Source organism: Egretta garzetta, unplaced genomic scaffold (assembly GCF_000687185.1).
Source record: "Egretta garzetta isolate BGI_Z169 unplaced genomic scaffold, ASM68718v1 scaffold424, whole genome shotgun sequence".
Classification (NCBI taxonomy): domain Eukaryota; kingdom Metazoa; phylum Chordata; class Aves; order Pelecaniformes; family Ardeidae; genus Egretta; species Egretta garzetta.
Genome location: NW_009259489.1, coordinates 1175009 through 1198223, shown reverse-complemented (window position 1 = coordinate 1198223; position 23215 = coordinate 1175009). Strand labels below are relative to the sequence as shown.

The 23215-nt window shown below is 42.6% G+C and overlaps 1 protein-coding gene across 2 annotated transcripts in view; it reads right to left on the bottom strand.

Annotated features, from left to right (window-relative positions):
• The window catches only part of IQGAP2 (IQ motif containing GTPase activating protein 2), a 116595-nt gene that overhangs the window by 87126 nt on the left and 6254 nt on the right, over window positions 1-23215 (bottom strand). For both annotated transcript variants that reach the window (XM_035892803.1, XM_035892804.1), the window contains exon 2: window positions 20344-20443. In XM_035892803.1, the coding sequence (XP_035748696.1) occupies window positions 20344-20443 (100 nt within the window). The remainder of the gene's footprint in view (window positions 1-20343; window positions 20444-23215) is intronic.

Here is a 23215-nt window from a genome sequence, read left to right as displayed (position 1 = left end):
CACAAATTCTTAGCCTGAGATTTATGAGCCATATCTGGTTTATCAGCAACAAAGTGATGCCACATACACAGCATCTGAAGTTGACCCATCTGGACAAAGCAAGTTTGATGCTACAGCTGTGTAACCCATCCACCTTCAGCAGTGAGAACAAGTACAGAAAGGCTGTGTGTCCCTGTCACTATCCCTTCAAGTAACAAGCACACTGACCTGCAAAGGCTGCTTTCCAACAAAATGGCTCAGCACTACCACTGAACACATCATATATATTGCTCTTTTTATGCTTAACCTCTATTTAACTTTTTCTTATAACAATGTGGTATTTAATTGCATCCTGGATGGCAATAATTTTAAAACACAATTATTTTCTTAAGAACCCAAAGCTGATGCTTTAGAATAATTTAATATTGAAAAGGAGAATATGGGTGGGGTTTTTTGCTTCCTTTCAAAGCCCTGAAACAACCGCCTCATGAAAAATTTTCATTTGTTCAATAGTGCTTACACTGAGGGCTTCTCTAACATATCCATTTCATCAGAGGAAATGAATCTCGAGTAGAAAGGAGCTTGGCACCTGTCTCTACCAGAGTGTGGTTACTCAATCAAATTAAAGCTACTAAGTCTAACCCATTCTGATCCAGAACAGGCTACTACAATTGCTGAGATACCTCCAGAACTCCACAAGTACCCTGACAGAAACAGGAATAACCTCAAACAAGTGATTAGTACCTAGGGAGAAAACTTGGCACCCAGCAGAAAGCTATTTTTATAAAGTTTCGTTATTGCTTTTCCACATGTTTGACTGACTACTGTCATTTCTACTACTGATCTCCACTGTGCCAGAGACTTCCCCAGTAAAAGAGAAGCCAAACATCTCCTTTCGTTATTTGATATAACACTTATGAGTAAGAATAGTTAGGCCACAAATACTGGGATTTATTTAGACACTCCCTACTTTGTGCCAATGTCTTACTAGCAAGTCAGTGATGGGTATGTGGACTTCAGCGTATGTGCACTTATGGGGAGTATCAGATGGGACCACAACCTAGAAACGTCGAATGTTAGTTTGATTTCTAGATGAAATGAAACAGCCAGCGCTATTTTCCTTCACTGCCCAGCACACTGACTGCAACACACCACTCACCATTCCTACATCAAATGCTAAACTGAAATACCAGGTGAATTACAATAGCTTCCAAATTCAAGGATAAAAGGCAATCATTGTTTCAATGCCTGGAGCATGTGGGATGAAGATTAACAATGACTAACATCTGGCTATCATCAAATCGCCCTTTGAGGATCAGATGAGAGCATTAGCTGAACCAAAAGTATCTGGTGTTTCTACCTTCAAGTACAGCAATTGGAAAAATCAGTCATCAATAAAACTTCCCTTCTGCTCTCCACAGTAGGGCCAAAAGGTGTTGCACAGATTAATAATCCACAGGACAGATATAAAGGAGCATTGGAGCAACAAAGAGCAGATGTAATTTGACTCTAGGTTTCCGTTTCAGGATAGCTTCGTAGCTAAAAATAAATTCCAGGTAACTAGCAACAGATCTCTTATCCCTCCTCAGCAAGGCTGTCTGCAGCAGGGATGGGGGAAACGGGAACTGCGCAAAACAGAAGTGAACCTAGCGTGCATCTCTATTGTAAGGAGGCCTACATATGGCTTACACCTTCACTTCAGCAAGAGTTTTCTGTGCCAGAATATATTGCTACCACCACCACAGCAATAACAAATGGCCGCACTGAAGCCAAATCGGTTCTCTTTTACAGGAATAAACAAGACCCGCAGCAGTGCCACGGCAACCGCTTCCTTCCCTGGGACTCAGTGGTTGGAGCCAGGAGGAGAAAACCTCTCCCAGGTTGCATCACAGCTGCTGGGGTTAGGCTGTGAAAGGCGAGGAAAGCTATTCAGGCCAGGAAGGCTTAGGCTGTAGCAAGCATGATTTGCATGAAAAAGAAACCTTATGCAAACAGACTACACCAAGGTGTAGACACACACTTATTAATAAGTAAATCAAATACCTAGGTGATTTATTTTTACAAATTTTGCACCTATTAAGCCCCAGTCTGAACATCAAGTGAGAACCAACAGATGCAGATCTGTTTTCCATGTTATCACACTTGTTCTCATGTAAAATGTGGCATTCTTGAGTTGATAACATGCAGTTATAGGGTAGGATGACTTAAAAGGACAAATATTGCACAATGATTCCTTTCAAGCACAGCATATTGGCAAGTGTCCATCCCTTGCAAACAAGAAGTTTGACCTGGGGGAATGAACTTGCCTAGAATTTAAGATCTCATTAAAATACATAGTTACTGTTTCTCATTAGACCTAAAAGCTTAAAATGTGAAGGCAATGCAAGTTGAAAGCATCACCAACTTTCTGAGCATGCAAACAGACTGCTACAGTGCTTTAGTCATAATTTACTGTCTTTACAAAACTAGGGAGGTTATATTGATTCTGTACACTTTTGCTCCTGATGTTCAGGATAAAAAAAAAAGACCCATACCTGTTTGAGGCAAAGCAGGGAACACCAGTAAAGGGTGGAGGCTAACAGTCAGTTATATAGAGGCAGCAAGTCTCTTAACCACCCCAAATGCAAAGGCTGAGAAAGATGCAACAGTGGCAAGAACTGGCTTTGGCTGTGGGAAAGAATAGCAGGAGGGGAGCCAGAAGAAAACCTCTTCTTTCTTAAACCAAATACGAGGAGGCAGAACAGGAGTTATAAAACTTCAGGAGGTTTGGATTTTGGGGTTTTTTTTCCCCCCATTTAAAAAAAAAAGTGAATTCACTAGCTAGATTTCATCTAGGGTTGGGAGCAAGACCTGTTGAAAAATAACAAGATGTCACCTGCACAGCCACCTTCCTTCCCACTGATGAGGCATACTTCTTAAAAGGATGCTTCCCTGAGCACTTTAATTTTCATACTTGCCACTGGCTAGGAAGCAGCTTCATAAATATTACTCAGACTACCCAAATAGTCAAGGATTTTTAGCTTGCTTCACATCAGGCATCCCAATCTGAGGCAGATGGGACAGAGACCAGCTAGGGAAGGCCTTTGAAGTAGGAATACAGCAGGCAGTGCTGTGCTTACAGGAGAGTAAAAGCCTGCATCAATTAGCAGATGGCAAGTAAGAAACAGAACTCTTGGGTTTTAGGACTTCTTAAAAAATGAAAACATAGAAAAATAGGAACAGCATAAAGAAATGCTCAATATTCTTGCACAGATTATATTTCTGCTTCTTAGCATTAAAAATAACTGCTGTAATCAGAAAGAAGACACACACTTCCTATGTCTTACTCAGGAAACATTGCTTGAGTTTGCACAAGATACATCTGCAGTAAGCCAAATGCTTAAAGTTTTCCTCCCATGCAAAGTCAAAATAAGAGAAGCCAAAAACCACAGCACAAGAATTGGAACACAAGTTCCATGTTTACTTCTGAGAGATGACAAATAGCAAGTCAGGAGCAGATTCAAAGTTAAGCAGAATGCAGTGAGTGATCCTGAGCAGCTGACCCAGGGAATATATCACATGAGGCTTTGTCTGGCTGAGTTTTCTTTTTAGACAATTCACAGATCGTGGCTTTTGCCAGGACAGTACAAAACATTGGCCAGGCAGACTCCATTCATCCCAAGAGCGATCCTCATCCCAAGTTTTGATGACTCCTTAGGTTTTGTTTTCTTTCCCTCCCAGACTACTTCACTGGTTTGATGTTTTTTAAATTGTGCTTCTACAAGTAACACAAGTGTCTGTCTGTCAAGTGTTATTTTGGTAAATGTTTTGTTTTGCTCACTTTAAGTGTCTTGGCATTCAATCCTTAACTGTAAGTATCATGCACATCTTCAAAACAAAAAACACTGCCAGAAAACAGATTTACATTAAGTATATTAACACTGTGTTTTTAACAGTCAGAATTAACTATAGTAAATTAACATTTGCTTGTCAGATATCTTGTTTATAGAAACTTTAATCTGACATGTTCAGAAGTTGTTTAATCTAAGGTCAGTGACTATTGGGGCTTATGCACCCCAACAGATGCAAGTTATGGACCCACTGCCAAGGATGGGCTGACCTTGTTCCTCTCTCTGCAGCTAAGTTGTCTAACAAGTACAGAGCTAGTATTCCCTAACTACATAGCTAGCACAGATATGTTGATAGTTACAGCACATCTAAGCTACTTTTTAAAAGTAAGGAACACAGTGTGCTTTAGCAGTTCATCATTAGATGCAAACCACTGTTTACAGCATGAGTAGACAAAGTTTACAGCTCAACATTTGGATGGAGCAGAACAAAGACCTTCTTATCTCTACAGAATGGAGCACTCATTAGCACTTGTTCTGAGAGAGGAGCAGTGTTTGAACCCTACCAATTCAGAATTTCCAAAATCAGAAAGAGTTTTTTTTTAAAAAAATAATCATTACTAATATCTCCGTTCATAGCGTTACATAAAATATTCCCACCCCAGCTGCTAAATTGAGAATGGGTTCCAGTAAGACATCTGGCAGCCACCAAAAGCCCACCATGGGGCTTCACCTGACAGTCCTCCAGGCTGCCATCTCCTTGCACGCCACATTACCCCCTGAGTCCTTACCCATCCCTTTCATGGCAGCTCCAGCCAGACCAGATGGAAAAAGATGACATATCTCATCACACTAAGCATCAACCCTTTCTACCCACTCCTCAACAGCACAGCCTTGTGTAGTCCTGTCTAGTTCCCTCCCACTTGCCTTTTTAAGGCAGAGAAGGAATAACCTATTTTCATCCTCTGAGGCAGCTTCTCCCCTCATCCAAAAAGCCATCCTCAGGCCCCCAGCCCCTCCTTCACTGCTTTTCCAGCTTCTTGGACTGCTTGTCTATGATCCTGTTGTGACAGGCTCTTGGGAGAGGCTTGCAGATTTTGCTGGAGCTGTTCCTCTGCTCCCTGCGGGGACCACCCCTACCCCCACACACCATCAGGCCACATGTTTGCCTCACTCGTCATCTGTTTCCTCTCTTTCAAGCTCACACTTCAGTCTTTCTGACATCATCCTGGTCTAATTTCTGCAATAAAGACCATTCATGACTTTGCCAGCTGATTTTCCCAGGCCATACTCTGAGGCTAAAGCAGACAAACAGCAAGACAAACTCTTCAAACTCAGGAACAGGCTTTATCAGCAGTGGCCAGGGAACTGCAATGTCTGACTGTGCCCCTAACTCTCAGATCCAGCTGATGGGGCAAAATTGCCTGATCAAGCCTCACATGCAGAGCAGAACACTTCATCTCTTTCTTCCCTCCTCCACTGTTGACAAAACCATTTGTTTGTAATATCATCACAGGGAACATCTGAGCATCTTTTCCCTGTTTCTTTTACCAGTTCACATCCAGCCTAAGTATTGCTATTTCCTTCTGCAAATCTTGTGCTTTGACACACACACAATGACAGCAGTAAGCCATCTGCACGGCACCATGTTCAAAAGATTTCATTCTCCACCCGCCCAGCAGAAAGCCATGTGCATTACAGCAGTGCCATACTTACTGTGCGATGTCTTTTATAGATACTGAGACAGGATATTTGCTGTATTCATCCCTAATCTATTCAATTAGATCACTCAAAGTTTAGTGTTGCACACACCACTACCAAACAGGGCATCTGGAATACGGTATTTTCTTGAGTACTTGGAAAAAGCATGAAAAAGACAACCCTCAATCAATATGACTACCTATAAAAAAAAAGCAAATTTAAACAATTGAATAACTATGTCAGAGCCTGAACCTTTAGCCCTCCTGAGATGTGGATTTATATCTTCTGTTGTAATACCATGTTAGTGAAACACTTTTCTAATATGAAACCTAATGGGAGTGGAAGGAAAAAAGTGGCAGGAAAAAGTCTGTGAAACACTTTGGCAGCTAGCATCAGGTCTGTACCCTTAGAAGCATTGTAGTTGCTCCAATATGCATGATCAGGGTAAATATTTGCCAGCTGTAATTCTTCCACACTGGAAGAATGGAGCTGCTGCTGACTTCAACAGGGCAGGCACAGAGATGAACATGTAAAGAGCCTAAAAGATTACATTTTTAGGAAAAAAGCTATTAATAGGTTCTTTAGTGACTTGGGTGTGTGTTTCTTCACCATTCACATGATCAAAAATCATCAAGCCTGCTGAATACACGAACAAGTCAAACAGAACAAAGTTATCGGTCCCCTTTCACGTATGCTGGCGCCTTCCCAGGGCGACAGGAAGAACAGGTCAGGTTCACTACAAAGCACCTACTGAGTGTTTCTCATGCAGTTTCACTCAGGAAAGTGGCAGGAGTCCATCTTCGACTCCCATGCAGGTATGCCAAGTTTATAATTCAAAACACTTCTTGCAGTGTCCAACCTTGAAAATCCACTGTGGAACTGAAGCTATTTCACCTATTATTTGCAGCTGTTAAAAAAAACACTACTGCAGAACAAGTCGTAAGTCTTTAATCTGTCTTGACAGGTTTACATCAATTAATAAATTGTAGTTTGAAGTCTTACCTCTAAGAAAACCCAGTACAGTTCACTTGTAGCACCATAAGCCAGAGTAGCTAACAGAAATGAATTACAACAAAGGCTCATTTTTATCACCAGCTCAAGTACTTTTGACCTTTAAAACATGACCTCTATTCAAGTGAGGATTGCACTTTAAACTCATTAAGTCACTTTCTAGTCTTTCCATACTGTGTCAGGGTACTTCATCACGATTTCTGAATGCACGCCTTGAGAGAAACTTTCCAATAGATGATGCAGCAGGAGAAAAAATGCCTGAGGTTCAGTTTTTTGGCTCCTTGATCAGACTCCTTGGAGTAATATGGTCATCATGAAAACATTCTGCAACACTGACTCAATAGTATTTGAACGTTTAAATGTCAGACGTGGATGAAAGCAGTATTGTGCAAAAGCTCTAACAACTGTTATTTTAGAAAGTGCTTTATCAGACATTACCAAAGCTGTACTTCTAAACAAAGCAGTTTTCTTGTTTTACTTGCATGCTCTAATGCTCCCCAGACAGAAGTTTTACTAGTAGGCAGCCATGTGAAAGGATTCACTGCTTCAAGGTGATAGCTATTTTACACTAGAGACAGGCTTATTTTAATAGCGTCACTCAAAAAGCCGAATCTCTCATGCTAATATTTGGACCCCTAGTTCAGCTAACAAATTTGCACATCTTTTTCCCAAACCCTTGCTGGGCCGGTCTTGAGGAGAACAGATGTTCCTTTTCTGTAGCAGAAGGAGGAAAACCCCAGCTACAGCTTCTTCTGCTGTATCTGCTTCCACTGCTCTGCTACAGACGCTCAAGAAAACCAATGCCACCCCTGCAAGGTCCCCGCTCCATCCTACTGCAGCATGTTCCAGCACAATTCTCTGGCCTGAAATAAATGGCTAAAAAAAAATAAAAATAAGTGACCAGCAGAGAAAGGTCAGGAACTTTAGTCACCCGCCTCTTAAAATGAAACTGAGAAGTGGGAGACCTAAAGCCAACAAGAGGAAATTGTGTGCCTTCTTAGCACAGACATCAGCCAAGAGCTCAAGATTTTTTTCTTCAAAGTGGAATGGTTTTCATGCTTGTAAAAACATAAGAAGTTGTCATAGCATTTAGTTTACAAAAATTAAGTGTTTGATTAATCTTATTCACTCTTTGTTATATATATAAAAAAATTGCTATTTTAGTGTACTGTTCTTAAAGGCTTTTGGAAGGCCAGAAAGACTTTTTTTTTTTAACCAGTTTTATTTTCATCAATTGCAGGGCAACCAGAAGAATAAAAAAAAGTGCCCAAAGGAATTTGCTCTTCCTCGAAAACTCTCAAGTCGTTCTCGTACTTTTTCTCAGCCCTACTCCCCTGCCATTCCTGTGAAGTCAGGTAAAAACAACACATCCTACAAATTTCTTGTTATGCTTTTTTTGTTGCTGATGAATCAAAAGTCTTTGATATGCTGCAGGCAGAGACAATTTTTAATAGTCACTTGCTTGTTCACATCCTAGGTTATATGAAAGGCCACACAGCATACTTGGCATTAATTATTAATCTACTCATGTTATCAAAGTACCAGCTAAGATACAATTCCTCCAGTGACACCCAGTTCACATACAGTACAGAAACAGAATAACTGGAGAACCTGCGAACTCTGCCCTGAGGAAGTGTCGTCTTTTGCAACGTGGATCTTGACATCAGTTCAAATCAGAAGTACTGTGTGCACGTTTAATCTTTGAACTTGCTGGAAATGGAAGGATTAAGGAAAATTCTGTGCTGCAACATAGGTGTCAAAGTTTTTAGGAAGCTTGTGAAGCAACAAGAGTGTTCAACTGTACGTTTTTAAATCTAATGACAAAGCCAAAAGAAAGTAAGGGTCCTTTGAGAGGGACAGATCCAATTCTCTTTGCACTAAAGCAGAATCCAAAAAAAAAAAAAAAACCAAAACCTGTATCAAGTACAATCTTTTGCCAACATACGGATTTTGGCCTCACTTTCAGAAAGCAGAGTAAATACAAATAACTGCTTTGCTGACCCCAGTGAATACTCAGTACATCAGAAGCCCATTCTAGATTTCACAGGAGGTCTCAATTCAGCAGCTGCAGTCTATTGCCTCTTCCTTGGCATCTCAGGTTTTTAAAGGTCAGTCTTGTTACATCCTGCAGTTACCCCTGCTTTCCTAGTCTTATTTTTGCACTGCAACAAACAAGTTCAATCTTCTGTTAGGCACCTTTACAAAGGTCTGAAAATGCTAATATGTTTTTCCAAGAATCAAAATAATTACTTTTGACATTCAAAATACCATTGCTATATACGTACTCAGCCAGCAACCACCACAGCAAATGAGTTAATCCCTACCAGTTTCAGGCACTGAAAACTCAAGCAAACCCCATCTTTCTTACTTATAGTCTTCTCTGATGATAAACAGCTTTATCATCTTCTCTTTATCATCTCTATCGTATTCTCTGATGATAAACAGCTTTTAAAAGGAACACAAGATGCTAGAAAAATATCAAGAAGTCTCCCTGTACTATGTTAAGAAGAAACTGGGAGTAAGAGTCCATAAACCCACCAGCAAATAACACCTTCTGGAATAAAGTCCTGTTTTAAAGTATGTTCTCTCCTATTACTACTCATAAGGAAAACAATATGTGCTACTAATCATCATGTGATATCACTTTGACCTTGAGGAAGTAGACAAAATATTGAAATTGGAATCATAACAGAAGTGTATTTATTTAGCGGCAACACATCAAGGTCTCTCTCTTGGGGACAGAAAGCAGTGTTTTTTAAACTGAACACAGAAATATGCCAATACCATTCAATACTTCACTCTTGCAATTAGCAAGGCTTTAACTAAGGTATAAGCTCTCCCAGAAAAGATAGTGGCCATCCCAGTATAAAGTATTAAGTTAATCAGAATTAGATCAGTGCTCTTGTGGAGGAAAACTAGGGGAGCGGGACATGAACAGGAGACGTGAAAGTACTGTAAAAGCATGCTATTAAAAATCAAAAAACCTGCAAACACACAGCTCTTTCAGTGCCATCAATACTTTATAAAAACCCCACTTTATCCCCTCTCCCAACAGCTCATGTTCAACATAAAGAAGTAAAGAGTTTTGATTTCCGTTTTTGAAAACAGCTGAAGAAAGCACGACCCAGGAGTTACTGGGTGTATCAAGCTGACTCTTCCCTATTCTGTAGATGTTCATCAGAAAAACGGGAAGCCCTAAAACCTGACTTCAGTCACAGATCCAACTGAATGCTGTTTCAGCAAAGAGAGTGCAGTTGAGACCAAGGGCTGACACTCCCTCAAACATGCTGCAAAGCAAATCCCCCATGACCAAGTCTGTACCCCACGTACAGGTGCACTTGAATAAAACACACTGAGCAGCCTGCAGCTCAGAAGCTGTCAGGAAAGGAAGATGTTCCAGCTTTTAACGTTCACTGATGCTGCATTATTGTGTTACTTTGTTTCTTTTGCACAAAGAGGTTTGGCACAATGTGTAGATACATGTTCGATGTAAATCACGCTATTTACCCATCTTAGAGGAGCCTGTTTGACAGCCAGGCTTTAAAGACGCTCCTGCCACAGAACGTAGCTTATAATGCATTTGATGTTGTGACACTTTGCATAAGACCAGGTGCCCTGTGGTTGAGTGTGGCTGGCATGCAGCAGCATCCCCCATACACCCACCCAGTCTTGCAGTCCAGGAGCAGCAGCCAGGGTCCATACCCTGCATTCAGTAGCCCCTGCACAAATTTCTCCCACTCTTAAGCCTCCAGTCTGGCGTCCTTTTTCCAAAACTCCAGTGCACCATCCCCCTTTCCTTGCTCCCACTGCTTCTCCCTATTCCCCTCACTGGGAAACAAGACGCACTGGTGCTCTGAGTGTAACTACAATGTAGCAGGGCAGTGCCTGTGCAGTGAGGGATGCTTGGCTGCAGGAACCACTGCAGTTTTTATTGCCTTCATGTGCAAATTCTGCATTTGGCCCTACAACAGGCAGACCGTTAGGGAGCAGAATGATAGAGTTCATGCAAAGCATTGGTTTTAAGGCAAGTTAATTTGTTACAAGAGTTCCTCTTACACTCTTTATTTACTGCTCCCAATTTTATAATACTCTCATCCACTCTGATGGTAACAAAAGTTTTAGAAATAGTTAATGCGCTACAGGTGGCAGAAGATCTTGAGTTGTCAGACTAGCTATATCACTTCCCCTTACAGGGCAAATGCACCACCAATAACCCGAAAGCTTTAATGACCCAGATGGGAGCAATAAGAGCCAGGATCAGAATCTGGGCTCTCGTGTCTGCTGCCACGCAAAACAATACAAGCAGGGTGCTCCTGCAGTGAAGGCATCTATAGCACACCTTTATGATTGCAAATCCATGAGCTCTTATCCCAGGGCAGGCTAGCTCTTTGTCTTCTGGGTAGCTGGAAAATCATGCATGCAGTTAACCATCATCCTGCCAGAATAAATCTGTACTCAACACCACAATAACAACTCACTTGTCAACACTTCTCAACTGAATGCAAATAAAAACAAAAACTTACAAGATTATCTCCCCTTCAAGCTGGTAGATCTGCTACACTTGCAACTAGTGGAGGTGTCTGCTTCCAAGCCAGGACCTGCTTAGCATTTATAGTCACTGGAAGCCATGTGAAATCCTTTCTAGCACTTCAAGCTTGAAAGCAGCTCCATTCATTCACTTGAGAGGATTCATTCACAGCCTGTCCCCCAGACTCAAATTTGTCAGGCTCAAAACCCATTCACATCTCTCAGTCTCTGCTTCTGAAATCAGTTTCAGGCCTTAGTTGTCAAGAATGGTGCTAGCATGCAGTAGAAACAGTGGAATACATTAGGTGTTCAAGGCCATGCCCTGCTGCCACTGCAGAAACAGGCAATTGCTATCTCACTTCTTTATCTTGCAGCTAACACAAAGCTAACTCTGCACGAATACACTGTGGGCAATTACAGCAAGGATGTTTTGGGCCACCATTTCTCCTTTAAGAAAGAGAAACAGGTGACTCCATGGATTGTTTTCTCATCTACAAATGCACTGGTCTTTAAGAGGGCCTCTGACCACCTCCTATGATTTGGAACTGTAAAATTCCTTGGCAAGAAATATTTTTTGTTTGGGTTTTAAAGAAAACATTCTTTCACAGACACAATTTAGTAAGTTTAAGTTGTACTAAATCAAGAGTGCATGCCAGTTCTTGAACTTAGTTGAAAAACAGATACATCACTTAAATTTTACAAAGAATGGCATGGTTTAAAGAACGTTTTCCCCTTGTTAAATCTGGGTCTGAAGATTACCCTGAAATCTCTCCTCCTTTGTATTACTGAAAGTGCGTAAGAAATTAGAAGAAGCATGGGCAGCTGGAAAACAAGCCAATAATGAAGCTCCAAGAGCCATCTTCACAAGTCTCCCTACCTCAAGTGAGGTAGAGAGACCTTGTGGGTTTTACTTGTCCCCACACAGAAGCCTGCACATGCCTATCTCTATCAACAAAAATAGCAAAAGCAATTATGGGAGGCTGCTGCATTATCAGCTTCAAATGACAGTGGCTCCACATCAGGAACAGACTGCCTCAAATACCTGAGTTCCTGCAAGGTCCATACATGCTCTTAGCAACCCTGGGACACTGCTATACTCCAACTCTTAATAAATACTTAAATTTAAATGCAGGGGGGTAGAAAGCCATCTTAAAGCATGTGAACAGGCAGTAGTCACAGCAAGCCACACAACCCTGCTACTTAACCAACTTGGTTGTAAGTGTGATCATGTGTTGCTTTAAAAAGCATCTTCCCAAGTCATAACTGGCAGGAACGTAGTGCCTCACAGAGACTGCCACTCATCTTGTAGTGGGGAATGCTGTGGGGTTTGCAATAGCTGTATCTACTAACACAGGATTCACGTGGTCTATAGCGAACAACATCAACAGCCAAAGCACTTTCTAGCATTACTCCATACCTAAGACTGTAGGTACAAGCAGTCATAGTGCTTCTTCACCAGTCAGTGAATTATTTGCACCAAAAGTTATTTTTAAGGTAACCCAGACATATACCCCTCAGCATCTTATCCCAGAAAGTCTTTGCCTGCAGTAGCTGGAATTCAAAACCCAAGTGCAAGGTCACACCTACCCATTCAGTGAGCACTGACCCCTCTACTCCCTGGGTTGTTTTTCTAATCCAGAACTGGAGGTATAGCCACACATTGCTTCTTTTGCAAATCTCAACAATTACTGGATCAATTTTAGGATCTCCGGCCCCAAAGCTGTAGCTAAGCAAGTTGTAGGGACTTAGATTTCTAGTATTCACAAAAAACCCTCCTGCACTCAGAAGCATGTTTCTTGCGAACACTCAATTTCTTGTTTCCAATACAGTGAGATCCTACCAGCACATACCTGTGGGCTCCTCACCAGCAGCAGTGGTCTACACAAAATAGTGCTATGAAGGTCACCAAGTGAAGCTGCTGCCTCACCTCTTCTGATCTATCAAGAGCCATTGACATTTTCCCACAGCAGTTTCTGTGAAAGCCTGGATAAACACTTCTTCCAAAGATCAACATCTCTCTGTGAGATGGCAGTTGGGAAAGGAGGACCTCAGCATGTGAAAAGTGCACTCTTGCAAAGGAGCTGTTAAAAAACAGATTCCGTCAGTCCAGGTGATTTCCTACTCTGGCCCAAAGCACGCAGACATGCAACCACATACAAAGCTTTTTGAATGCTACCAGTAGGGTTATAGCATGATGGGATATGTGCCAGGCAGAACACACCACTTGCTGGTCCACTGCACCAGCAACACAGCATGCATGCAACCATCACAACCCACAGTCCAGGGTGGTTGGCATGGGCATACAGAAAGCATGCCCTGGCCCACATGCTGTGATTTATTCCATCATTGATGCACAGGGAAGCAAAGGCTTTGGCTGCTCTCAGATGAACTGGAAATACACCCTGGCTTACTGAGCAGAGTCCAAACAGTGCAGAAGGACCTATGCAAAAGTTAAGAGCCAGTTAAGCCCTTCAACACTAGGCAAAGGATAAAACCTAAAAGCCCTTCCATCCCAGAGTTACTGCCACAGATTCTTCCCAACAGCAAGTTCATATGAATACCTTACGCAAGGCACAAGCCTCAAATCCATCTGCTACCTCCAATATCCACAGCTGTGTTCCTCCCCACACTGCTCAGTCTCAAGCTTCCCTTTACCACCCTTCCAGATGTGGAAGCTTTGATCAGTGATTCCCTGCTAGCCTTCCCTGGCAGCCTGCTTCCTTGCTCCATACGGTACCATGACTCAGCCACTACCAATACCTTTGCAAGGCCACCTCAGGTTACACTTAGTATTAACTAAGCTACTCAGGGTACAAAATGAAGCCATCAGTTTGATCTGAGAAGCAGCTAGTGTTATAGCTGGACTATGAAGTCAAACAGGCTTTCAAGTTGCACTGCAGATAATCCAAGTTGCAAAGGGGAAAGTGAAGGAGAAATGAAAATGTTGGGTGCTCTCTTGGTGAAGCCAAACTTACAAAATACACCAACATGAGGGCATCAGAGCATTAACTAGCTTCGCTCAAAATTGTCCCCCTCCCCCCCCCCCACCCCCCCCCCCCCCAAAAAAAAACCACAAGTCCTTTTACAAGAGGGTGATGCCTAAAACAAAGGTGGAAAACTTCAGGAAAGAGAACTGCTCCAAAGTGACTGTACTGTTAGCTTCAGCGCGTGCTATGGGATAAGTGCCATATGGTTTAGTCTCCAAAAAACAAAGGTCACATCCATCATTACTCAGCAGCATTATCCGGCAACTATACACACTGAGCAATGACCCATAACATGTGCACGAATTACCTCAACATCCCAGTGAGCAGGTCAATGCATCCTGTACAGAAACAGGAGTTCTCTCACAGTAGCACAAAGGTTTCTCTCTCCTTCAGATCTTACTATTAAGACTTTTCATATGCAAATATCACTATACAAGCAATTATAGGATTGATTGATATCACTGACACTTGCATATGAAGACTCTGGCATATCTGCACAATTGTATAACTATCTGGAACAAAAAAAAAAAAAAGCTGTTCAACTTAATAGCTAGCAGTCTGTCTACTACCCTTGAGGATCAAAACGTGAGAGAACGATGAGTGTACTCACTGATCAATACCTCTGTGTGGACTGAGCTACTTTAGGGATGGGTATATCCTGGCTAAGTAGGATTTTTCCAAGAATTTTATCTCTTGAAGCATCTTAATTTCAAACATTTGGCCTTCACAGAGCTGCTGACAGCTGTGATCACTGGTGCCTTATTAGGCTTAAGGCAGACAGAGGGGGGAGATGAGCCGAAGTTCACAGTCTACAACATCAGTAGACTCCACTCCCAGAATAATGATTTTCTTGAGAAACCCATGCAAAACAGGTTACCAAAAATATATTAACATTTTCTGCTTATAGTCAGCTAGTTGTACAGCTATATTCATTTTACGCATTTACCTCTAAGCACAGTGCATTAAAGATTTCCTGTAGTCTGTTAGAAATAGACTTAAACCAGCATTTGAGGAACACTAATTCACTCATGAGCTGCCAGGGCTACACAGTTACCACAACTTTGCTCATGGAGAAACAGCAGCACGCAGCCTTACAGAATTCACTTGTACCAAGCCTCTGCAGGACCTCAGTAACCCCCAGGAACAGTGTGGGTTCCAAAGCAACCCCTCCATGGTCCTGCAGTCCTGACAACTGGAGCAACTTGAGCTTTCTATGGTGTTACGGTACTGCAAAAACAGCTCTAACTGAGGCCAATTAAGCACTTCAGGGCTTGACCTTTTAAGTATATTAAACCTCATGTACATTTTTACACAGCGGATTCCAACTGTGATCTCATCAGTGACCAATACTGCAACTAGCCATTGCAAACCAATTTAATAAAACCCAATACCATGAAGGAGGCAGGTTTCAGAACCTAAAGTGGATGATTTGTTTTTCTATTGTAAAAAAATCAGAAAAGAATGAGGGTTTACATTTTCAAAATAAAAAATGGCTTCTCAAAAGAAATTTCCTGGATAGTTTTCCTCCACTGTGTCTTCATTGTCCAAACACTGAAGCTAAAGCTTCAGTATTTCACAGAAGTTCCTGTCCTATTGAAGGGCTGAGTGAGAAAAGTGAAAAGAAAGAAGACAAATGCTGGTAGTTCCGGTTATGAAATTGCAACATACACATGTGAAACAAAGTGTATTCCATTTCATGCAGAGAGAGACAAGGTTAGTAAAATGAGGCCTCCCATGGTTCCAAATTCAAGCTGAGCATAAGAAGGTATAATTTCCAAGAAGCAAAGAGAAATAATGCCTGCTTAATTATGGATGATTATAACCCTAGCCAGCCAGCCACAACAGATTTACTGCAAAGTTGATTTGCATTATGTGCCAAAGCTTCAATCGCAGCTTAAAAGCCCTCAAATCTGTATTATCATTTACAGCAAGCTAACTACACATCTGCAAAGAGACAAGCAACAGCAAAAGCCAAACTCAAGGCAGAATCTGATGTGCTGGGTATTACAAAGATAACCTTTGGAAGGAAGGATTTTGTAGTAAATTTTATCTGTTAAAATTAACCTAATCCAGTAAGACATTAGGGCTTGTGACACAGCTGTTCATGCCCACCTTAAGCCTTTGTTATTAAACGTAAGAATTTCCCAAATGGTCCTGGAAATGTATTCATGTAATCTCTGGAGATCTTCTGTTTGAGGCACCCATGGTGACATTTTTTGAAATGAGTAAAGCCCTACTCCTAATTTCTTATTCTTGATTTTACTCTTCACATGAGTTCAAGGATACTGGATACAATCCATTTTTCTCTACTTTTTTTAAATATGGAATTAACTTGCCTTAGTAAGTAATAGTAATAAAGTAATAAACCAAATGACATACAAGCAATCAAATTCTTGATTTATCAGGTGTGTGATTTTGGGGAGAAAGGGACCAGCAATTTAACAGAACAAACTGTTTTTTCTCCATTATTAAATATAACACCCTCTGCAAACATTACTGACCTCTGCAGCAAGCCTGCTCACTGTGTTTAAAAAACAATTTCCTTTGCTGTATACATATAACAGTCACTGTGCCTAGCACAGAAGGTATTTGCAGAAGTATCAGCTACCAGCAACAGGATTCTTGTTTCATGTTAAGCTTGGAAAGTTTTTATTAAAGCTGGGCTACAGGAAGTAAGTGTGCAAACAGTGGTCTGAAAAGCAGCTGAAAGTACACATTCTTCACCCTTTTAATTAACTCTGGCATTTCAAAATGCAGAGCTGCTATAAAATAGTGTTTTGATTACAAATATGGTGAGAAAATAACATAACTCTTGTCTGTACTGTATATAAAGCCATGCTCTGCCTCAATCTTTTGCCATTTATTGCTTATTTCAGTATTTCTTTCTCTTCAGTATGGGCCAAAACACATTGTGTTTGCACACTGCTGATTAGCTGAAAGAGTATTTGCTGTGATTTCAGCAGCTGCCAACTGAATGGAAAGAACTCACCTTGCTTTGCCCATTGCAGTCTTTCTATTGTCATTGCTACTATAGTGTCCTGAACGCTAAAAAAAAAAAAAAATCCTCTTCATGCATTCAGGTTTTTCTAGAAGCAAAAAAGCTTGCAACAGTAAACAGAAATCAAGCATGTCAGAGATGCAGTTCCCACTCCCAGGTGTTGTCCAAGAGGGCTCTGCTGGAAGCAAGCAGGCAGCAGATGCAGCTCCAGGCAGTTTCACAACCGGCTGCAGCACCGGTGGCCAAAGCCACCGTCCTGTGTCCTCTGACCCAGCCCCACCACAACAAGCACACAGCAGGGGAGGGGACCCTGTGCATTCCAAGAGGGCTGGTCTAGCACTGAGGAGCGGGGGCGAGTGCCCAGCTGGGACCCCTCCATTCAGCAGCAGCAAAAGCTGATCCATCAGCTGGCACTACCTGCAAAACTGCACCCCCAGCACGGCTCACAACCTGCTGTCAAGATAGCCTGTGCCCAACATCCAAGCTTGTGCTGGTCTCATTTTGCTATGGTTTGAATTACAACCTCATTGCTCTCTCTGAGGCTGCTATCTCGATTTCCAGAGTCCCCAGATCTGTTCAGGCTCCATTGTGACAAAGAAAATGCTATAACTCTGCAAGTACAGAACAGAGACAGCACATCAACATGTTTCACCCTTAATCAAATACATAGAAAGGGCAATAACTGTACAGTGAGAAGAGATATGGCATTTTCTCATGCTGCTGTTTTGCCAGGTTGGGGCTGAGGAGAATGCGGCCATGCACACCTCCTAGCTGCCAGCCCGGCCCTGCTGGATGGCATTACTTGCCTCCTGAGGAAGCAGGACTACACAGCTATGAGACACAGGCATTTCTGCTTGTTTCTCCAAGGTTTTTTTTGCACCTGTTTGTTGCCAGGCTGTTTTCACATTAGTAAGAATATGTCTCAGGGCAAGGCCTCATGATGCAACTGAATTATCCGAACAGCTCACTATGAAGGGAGAAGTTTCTCTTGCCCTCTTCCCTTTTCCTCCATAGCAGCTCTGTTCACCCTAAAGCACCCCCAGAGCCTTCACCACCCCCTCCATCACCACCCTCTCCTCCCTAACAAGTGCTGGGGCTGGTATGCTGAGGCACAGGAGGACATTCAGCAGCATCAGGCTGCTGCATCTGTTCCACCCCTGACAATCCAACCCCTTGGCAGGGGAAGCTCAAGGCTCCTTACACCCCAGCACTCACCCCCACCTCATGCAGTAGCAAGCATTGGCCACAGACATTACTGGTAAGTTCCAGTTTTCCAAATTGAGATCCAGAAATGCTTCCAGATACCTAACAACCCTGGGAGTGTCTATTCACCTGATGGCAGATCTAAACGAGTATTTCTTCTAGAAAACTGCCAATAGCATAAACCCGTATAAACATAAATACAAGGAAGAGGAGTGTTTATTCATCACAAATGCTAATTTAAGTCATTACTTGTAAAAATAACTTTACATTTCCTTGTGAAATATCAAGGGAGGTGCTTCAAACAAGCTAGAGGACTTGAGTTCAAAGTAATAAGTAGCCCTGGCAAGGGGGGAGGGTGAAAAATCCCAGGAAGATAAATTAGTAATAATAGTAATAGAATAGAAAAGGCTGGATTTGGAGATTAATTGTTATTCCTATCATGCCAGAAGCCAACAGGTAGGTGAGTTGCAACAAACCAAGGAGGAACCTTGAGTAAAATCAAAGCTTGACTCGCTGAGGTTTCCTGAGGTGGTGGAGCTGATCTAACCTCTCAGCAAGCAAGGTGGAGGCCTGCTCACTCCCCTCTCTCAAGCCTGTGGCTGCACCCCATCACCCTCCTCTTGCCAGCACTGATTCGCCTCTGACCCCTTGATCAGACTAGTCAGCTCATTAAACCACTAGAAAACTAACTCAGCAAAAGAGCTATGAATTTCCTGCTAGCATAGAGAGCTGACTCAGCTGACCACAGTCAATCTCTTGCAACTGCAACGATGGAAGCAGCAAGAGTGTGCAGAGCAGGACAGTCCTCTCTGGCAGCATTAAGACGCTTGCCATCTCGAATACGGGAATGGGCATTCACTCTGCAGTGGAAAGAGGAAGAAAGAGCAAAGGAGGCAATGTTTGCTACAGCAAATGGGACAGCATAGTGAAAAGGAAGTAAGAATGGCTGATTTTTATAACAACATCCCTAGGACAAGATCATTGGCAGCTAGCTGCCCCCCAGCTGCTAAATAGGTAACCGTCAGTTCCACACAGTGATGGAGAAGAGAACAGTGCAGAAACAAAGCCCAGTTTGATTCCTGACTGAAGTACACTGGATTACTCCATTCTAAAGATCCTATGGTTTGTCATTGCACTGGGGTTTCCCAGCTTGCGCTACTAATCAGAGTTTTCTTTTCTCTATGTAAATTCTTAGGAAAGTCATCCAACTAAAGTTTAGGACTAAAACCACCATCATCAACAAATACAGAGCAGAAGCAAGACACTTACCAGTGGTGCCCAGGGCAATAGATTGATGTGGTGCCCAGGGCAATAGATTGAGTACAACAGACATCTTTGAAAAATTCTCACTAGACTAAAAGCACAATATGTTTTTACATACAATAATAACAGCAATTCAAGCTACTCGAAAAGCATAAGGATGCTGCACCTTGCTTCCTAGCTCAGTGATTATGAAAATATTGTTGAATACTTGTTTTGAGAATGAAGTGTACATAGCACAGTACATTTGCACAAAGGTGATAAAATTCCTGTGCACTTGCAGTGCTTCATCACAGGCTGTTGCTTCAAGAGACAAGTACTCCTGACCAATGGGTTAGAGGAACTGAAGGAAGAGCAGAGTCCAGGTTATCTTACTGCCCTGCCTGCCCTTACCGTTGAAACACTGAGATGATATGGGTCATTAATCCAGCAAGAGCCCAGGTGATTTTCTGTCATCTTAGCAATCTGAGTTGCCCCAGAAGCACTAGCACCAAGAAGGGAGCATGACCACACAGCCAGAAACAAAAAGAACCTCCCTCATTAGTCACATAGGCCTGACTCAGCTTCTCACAAAACAACAGCCTTAGGTTTTTGTACCCAGCCCCTACTTTCACTGAAGGTGGTCACCGCAGTAACTGTGAGGAGACTGTCTTGATTCTTCTAAATCCTTCTTTGAATTAAACTTTTCACATTGGGCATTACTTTCTCATACTGAATGCTATAAAATTCTAATGTTAAGTTAATCCAAGTAATTCAAGAGGTTGAATTAAAAGTTACAATGTTCAAGAACACAACAGATCTGAACTTCAGTATATAAAGGCTAGGTATAAGTGTGCTTGCATTTACTTACCTTTTTGCTTCTTCTAAGTGGCACAGATACTCATAAGCAATGTTCTGACGCCTCCTCTCATCCATTTCCTCCGCTGAAAGCCTTTCATCATCCACAATAGCTGCAAACAGAAACCCGTATCAAGTTACATACTAGGGGTGATTCTTAGAGCAATTTGACTGAGAACCTAGGCAAATTACTGCAGAAGATAAATTAAAATAGTCATCCCTCCTCCTCAAAAGGGGCCTTTTATAGCATGGTGCACAAAGGTATTTAGATCACCAAGAAGATGCTGTTCTCTGTATGGTGAATTCCTCAAGTTTCACTTGCTCAAACCCAAGCATGTATTGCTCTTTGCCCATGACCTGGTTTGGGGGCAGGATGGAGCACCCAAACACACGGGCCTGAGGCTGGGACCCAGCAGAATTTCAGCTTACACTTCCTCAGAGGAGTCTGAGGACTCCCATGAGGAAGCTTGGAGTGAGCAGCGGATGGAGCCGCCCAGCGCTAAGCAGAGCCTTGGCAGTAGAGCTGAAGACCACAGTGCACTGCAGAGGTATCTTAAGGGCAACTTGAGAACTAGCTGCAGCTTCAGCAACCTGTGAGACCGCGACAGACCGAGCTGCCTCCCACTGACAGGGCTGATGAGAGCTGTAAATCAAATGAACAAGCTGCGGTATTCACACCCCTACTTACTGCTGCAACCACATCACCTCCCATAAAAGCACTCTCCCAGCCTATTAAGGATGACTGTGCACATCTCTGGCTGCAAATAACCCTGATTATTAACAACTACTACCCCATGACTGGTCTTGCTCTTTGTAGGGTACAGAGGATCTCTGAACAAATCTGCAATCCTTCCAAATGTTTCTAGCAACAAACCTGAAGGACCATAGAGTAGTGCTAACTTCTGGCTGAGTTTCAATCACAGAATGTGAGGCTTTTGGAAACGGCCTTCATCATAAACCAGTTACCAAAATGACACCCTGTTTGTGGCTGCTAAAAGAGCTGGCCCTGCCCTCCCTCATGTTTCCCAGCCACGTACTCCCATCACCTCTCCTGTCAGAGCTGGCAATCTTGCGGCTGCATCAGAGAACCAGAATAAGGGGCAGCCCTCGCTGAAGAGCAACAACTATGAAAAGACTTGCTTCTAGGAAGATCAGGTCCCTGATCTGAGACACTGCACACTTGTGGGCACACTGGTGCAGGCACAAGGGAGGGGACGGAAACTCAGGGCTGGGCCAGCCTCTTTCTGCAGCAGGCCATGAGCTGGTTAGCTGAGAACAAGATGCATCTTCAGTAAAGAAACCACAGGCCCCTCTCCTCCTCAAATGCACTGTGAGATGCTTTTTTAGTTCAACTGCCACACAGATTGTGCATGCCATGAGCAAGTTTTCAGCATTTCCTGATGCAGCTGCTTCATGTAGTGGGTAAACACCTTCCAGTAGCTGATAGAGGCAACTCAACTAAAAGGCACTATAATAAAGCAAGAAGGAATACAAGTACATGCATGCTTTGAAAGTTTTACCTCAAAAAAAATCCAGCACAGAAATGATCCCACATGCATTTACTGATGACACAAAAGAAATTACACTACTCACCCACATTTTGGACTGACGATACCACACATCTGTCAACGTATCATATGGCTGCTTTAAGCTTTGTAGTTTCAGTTTTAATCACTGTGAGCATTGATATCTCTCATCTTCCTTTGCTTTTAAGAAGGCTCTTCCTAATTACCCAGAAGTTTCATACACTGATAAAACAAATATGTGTCTTGCTCCTAGTCCTTTTTAAGTCTGGTAGCTCCAATAAGCGTAACTCACTCTAAAATGAGCTCTCAGACACTGTAACCAGGTTATCACTTGCTATGAACCACAGTATTAATTTGGAAGCAAATTTGAGATGCAAGTGGTAAAACACTCAGCCTGGCAAACTGGCTGTGGAGGCTACCCTACTGCTGCTCTTGCCCATGCCACCATCATCAGGTCCAGGACAGGCTGTTCCCGCTCTCTGACACAGCTCCTCTGCTGCAGAGAGGTCCTGGCTCCCCAGAGTGAGGGAGAAGTAGTGATGAGCCACCACACTGAAATTTATCATATCACTTTATTACTTGTGACATTGAGCTCTAGGGCTACCTTTCAAACATCATCACTCTCCCTCAGCTATGAAAGCCCCACAGATGAAGACAAGTGCCATCAGAGGAGCCCAGCTGACCATTCAAGTGGGCTACAGCCCTGTCAGCCAGGATCAACAGCTGATACTGGACCAAGCCTTTGTCCCCCATGACACAGCTGCCATGCCCTGCTCTTCTTAGCTCATTAAACAGCCATTTACTACTGCCCTCCAAACACAACTTACCACAGCCATAAGCAAAGCAGCAAAAAAGGCCACTTGTCTGAAAGGAGGAGTAAGAAAACCACACAATCCATTTGATAATATCAGTCTAGGAGTTTACCTGAATAACACTAATGCTTTACAATCTAGTCTGGATGTACACATCCACAGGTCCCTCCCATCCTCAACAAGGACATCCCAGATTGAGCAGCCCTTGCCAGCCTCAAATCCCTCATTAAAATTATTTGCAAATGTTGATTCAGAGGGTGGATGAAGTCACTGACAGATATTGTGGGATTGTAATAGTTGTTCTGCTTAGGAAACCCTCCAACAATGAGGGAAAAGGGCAAGAGGCAAGAACAAGTAGCTTGTAGACACTGGAAAGGTGGAAAACCTGGGTCCTTTCTAGATGAGAGACTGTATCAGCAGCTTGCTAGTAATAAATTAGGCTTCTTTCCTGCCAGGGCCAAAGCGTCTGTTTCTGGGATGAATATCCAAGCATCAAAAAGGCAGAGCACAAGGAGTGCCGACACCTACTGTGCTTATGCTGGGAGGA